Raw genomic sequence first — 2,484 nt, 5'->3', positions numbered from 1 at the left:
CCTCCACCCTCTCCTCCACTGCCCCTCCACCCCCTCCACCCCCTCCACCCTCTCCTCCACTGCCCCCTCCACCCTCTCCTCCACTGCCCCCTCCACCCTCTCCTCCACTGCCCCCTCCACCCTCTCCTCCACTGCCCCCTCCACCCCCTCCACCCTCCCCTCCACCACCTCCCTCCAGTCGTCATGCGGTCAGCGGGAATGTGACCGTGATGACTCAGGGCTCCTAATGACTTTGGGTGGATTGTAAACCGTTTTTCAAAAACCCAATTCCAATGGTGGACGACTTTAAAAAGAAGAAAAAAAAAAGTTCCATTCCTCTGCTCATTTGAGCGCCTCTCGGAGGCGAGGTTTGATTGTCGTTTTAATTACCCCTAACGGTCACGAACGCTACGAGGCCTGAGACAAGAGGCGGGAGGCGACGAGATTCACGGTCTGAGTCGACATTTACAAACCAGTAAAAGGCTGTGCATCTCTCTCTCTCTCTCTCTCTCTCTCGCTCTCTCTCTCTCTCTCTCTCTCTCTCTCTCTCTCTCTCTCTCTCTCTATATATATATATATGTCTCTGTCTGTCTCTCCTCTCTCCCCCCCTCTCTCTCTCTCTCCCCTCTCTCTCCTCATCTCTCTCTCCCCCCTCTCTCTCCTCATCTCTCTCTCCCCCCTCTCTCTCCTCATCCCTCTCTCTCCTCATCTCTCTCTCCCCCCTCTCTCTCCTCAGCTCTCTCTTTCCCCATTCCTCTCACTCTTCTCTTCCTCCAGTCGTACAGTGAGACTGCTGCCATGGTGATACTGCAGTTATGGGAGAACCATCAAAAGAGAAATAATTTATCGTCCGCAGGGTCTATCAGCGTCTTTACTCCTCTGTCCTCCCCCTCCTCCTCCCCTTCCTCTTCCTCCCCCTCCTCCTCCCCCTCCTCCTCCCCCTCCTCCTCCCCTCCTCCTCCCCCTCCTCCTCCTCCCCCTCCTCCTCCCCTTCCTCTTCCTCCCCCTCCTCCTCCCCCTCCTCCTCCCCCTCCTCCTCCTCCCCCCTCCTCCCTCCCCTTCCTCTCCTCCCCCTCCTCCTCCCCCTCCTTCTCCTCCCCCCTCCCCCTCTCCCCCTCCCCCTCCTCCTCCCCCTCCTCCTCCCTCACCTCATTGTATCGATTTCAAAATGAATGAATAATTGAAAAAAGTCTGCTTAGTCGGCTGTTCCTCTTATTTTCAAACCTCTGTGGCTCCTGTCTCTCTCTCTCTCTCTCTCTCTCTCTCTCTCTCTCTCTCTCTCTCTCTCTCTCTCTCTCTCTCCCCTCTCTCTCTCTCTCTCTCTCTCTCCCTCTCTCTCTCTCTCTCTCTCTCTCTCCCTCTCTGTCTCTCTCTCTCTCTCTCTCTCTCTCTCTCTCTCTCTCTCTCTCTCTCTCTCTCTCTCTCTCTCTCTCTCTCTCTCTCTCTCTCTCTCTCCTCCTTCCCCCCTATCTCTTTATCTCTCTCTCTCGCGCCCCTCCCTCTCTCTCTCACTACCTCTCTCTCCCTGTCTCCTGCCTGTCCTCTGTGCTGTCTCTCCCCCCCCCCCCCTGCTGTCCTCTGTGCTGGGTGCTGAGGTGGATCCTATTCCGGCGGAGGCTTGTTCAGGGGAGGGATGGCGTGTTTGCATGGCTGGTCAGCCAGCTGCCTGCTCACCAGCCATCCGTCAGACAGACAGGCTGCTGCTGTAGAGCTTCTGCTGGGAGCTGTCTGCTTGTCTTCGCCTCTCTCCTCTCTCCTCTCCTCTCCCCTCTCCCCTCCTCCCTCTCTCCTCTCTCCTCTCTCCTTTAACATCACCACCAGCAGCACCTCCGTCCTGTCCTCGCTCCCCTCCCCTCTCCTCCCTCTCCCCTCTCCCCTCTCCCCTCTCTCCTCTCTCCTCTCTCCTTTAACATCACCACCAGCAGCACCTCCGTCCTGTCCTCGCTCCCCTCCCCCTCTCCCCTCTCCCCTCTCCCCTCTCCCCTCTCCCCCTCTCTCCTCTCTCCTCTCTCCTCTCTCCTTTAACATCACCACCAGCAGCACCTCCTTCCTCTCCTCGCTCCCCTCCCCTCTCCTCTCTCCTCTCTCTCTTCCTCTCTCTCTCCCCCCTTCTCCCCTCTCCCCTCTCTCCTTTCTCCCGCCACATCACCGCCAGCAGCACCTCCCTTCTCCTCCCGCGCTGTGTTCTCTGCACTGTGCTGTGAGGTCGGGGCACCCTGAGACATCTCAGATGCTGGTGACAAGCGGCGCTGGAGTGTTTGGCCTGCATGCAAATTGGACCACTTTCAGAGAACAGCTTTGTTTGTGCTTTCCTGATTTTTTTTTATATTTATTTGAATGTAAGATGATTGTTTTTCATTCTTTCCCCCCTGAAAAAAACGGTCGTTTTGAAAACGTATTTTGACCGTTTTTAAAAAGGGCCTTTTAGACTTTCCATGTGCCCCGGGGGTAAGTGGTTTCAGTACGTCGTTTCGGATTTATATTGCTCTGTTGTGTCCGGCCTTT

At 56.3% G+C, this 2,484-nt stretch overlaps 1 protein-coding gene across 1 annotated transcript in view; it reads right to left on the bottom strand.

Moving 5' to 3' along the window:
• Window positions 1-2,204, bottom strand: part of xylt1 (xylosyltransferase I) — a 31,785-nt gene extending 29,581 nt beyond the window's left edge. Inside the window, 1 exon segment of the mRNA XM_060047425.1 lies at window positions 2,141-2,204. Coding sequence (XP_059903408.1) covers window positions 2,141-2,204 — 64 coding nt within the window.
• Between the last annotated feature and the right edge of the window lie 280 nt (window positions 2,205-2,484).

The sequence above is a fragment of the Gadus macrocephalus genome, chromosome 3 (assembly GCF_031168955.1).
Source record: "Gadus macrocephalus chromosome 3, ASM3116895v1".
Lineage (NCBI taxonomy): Eukaryota > Metazoa > Chordata > Actinopteri > Gadiformes > Gadidae > Gadus > Gadus macrocephalus.
The sequence above is the reverse complement of the archived record's forward strand: the minus strand, read 5'-3'. Positions and strand labels throughout refer to the sequence as shown.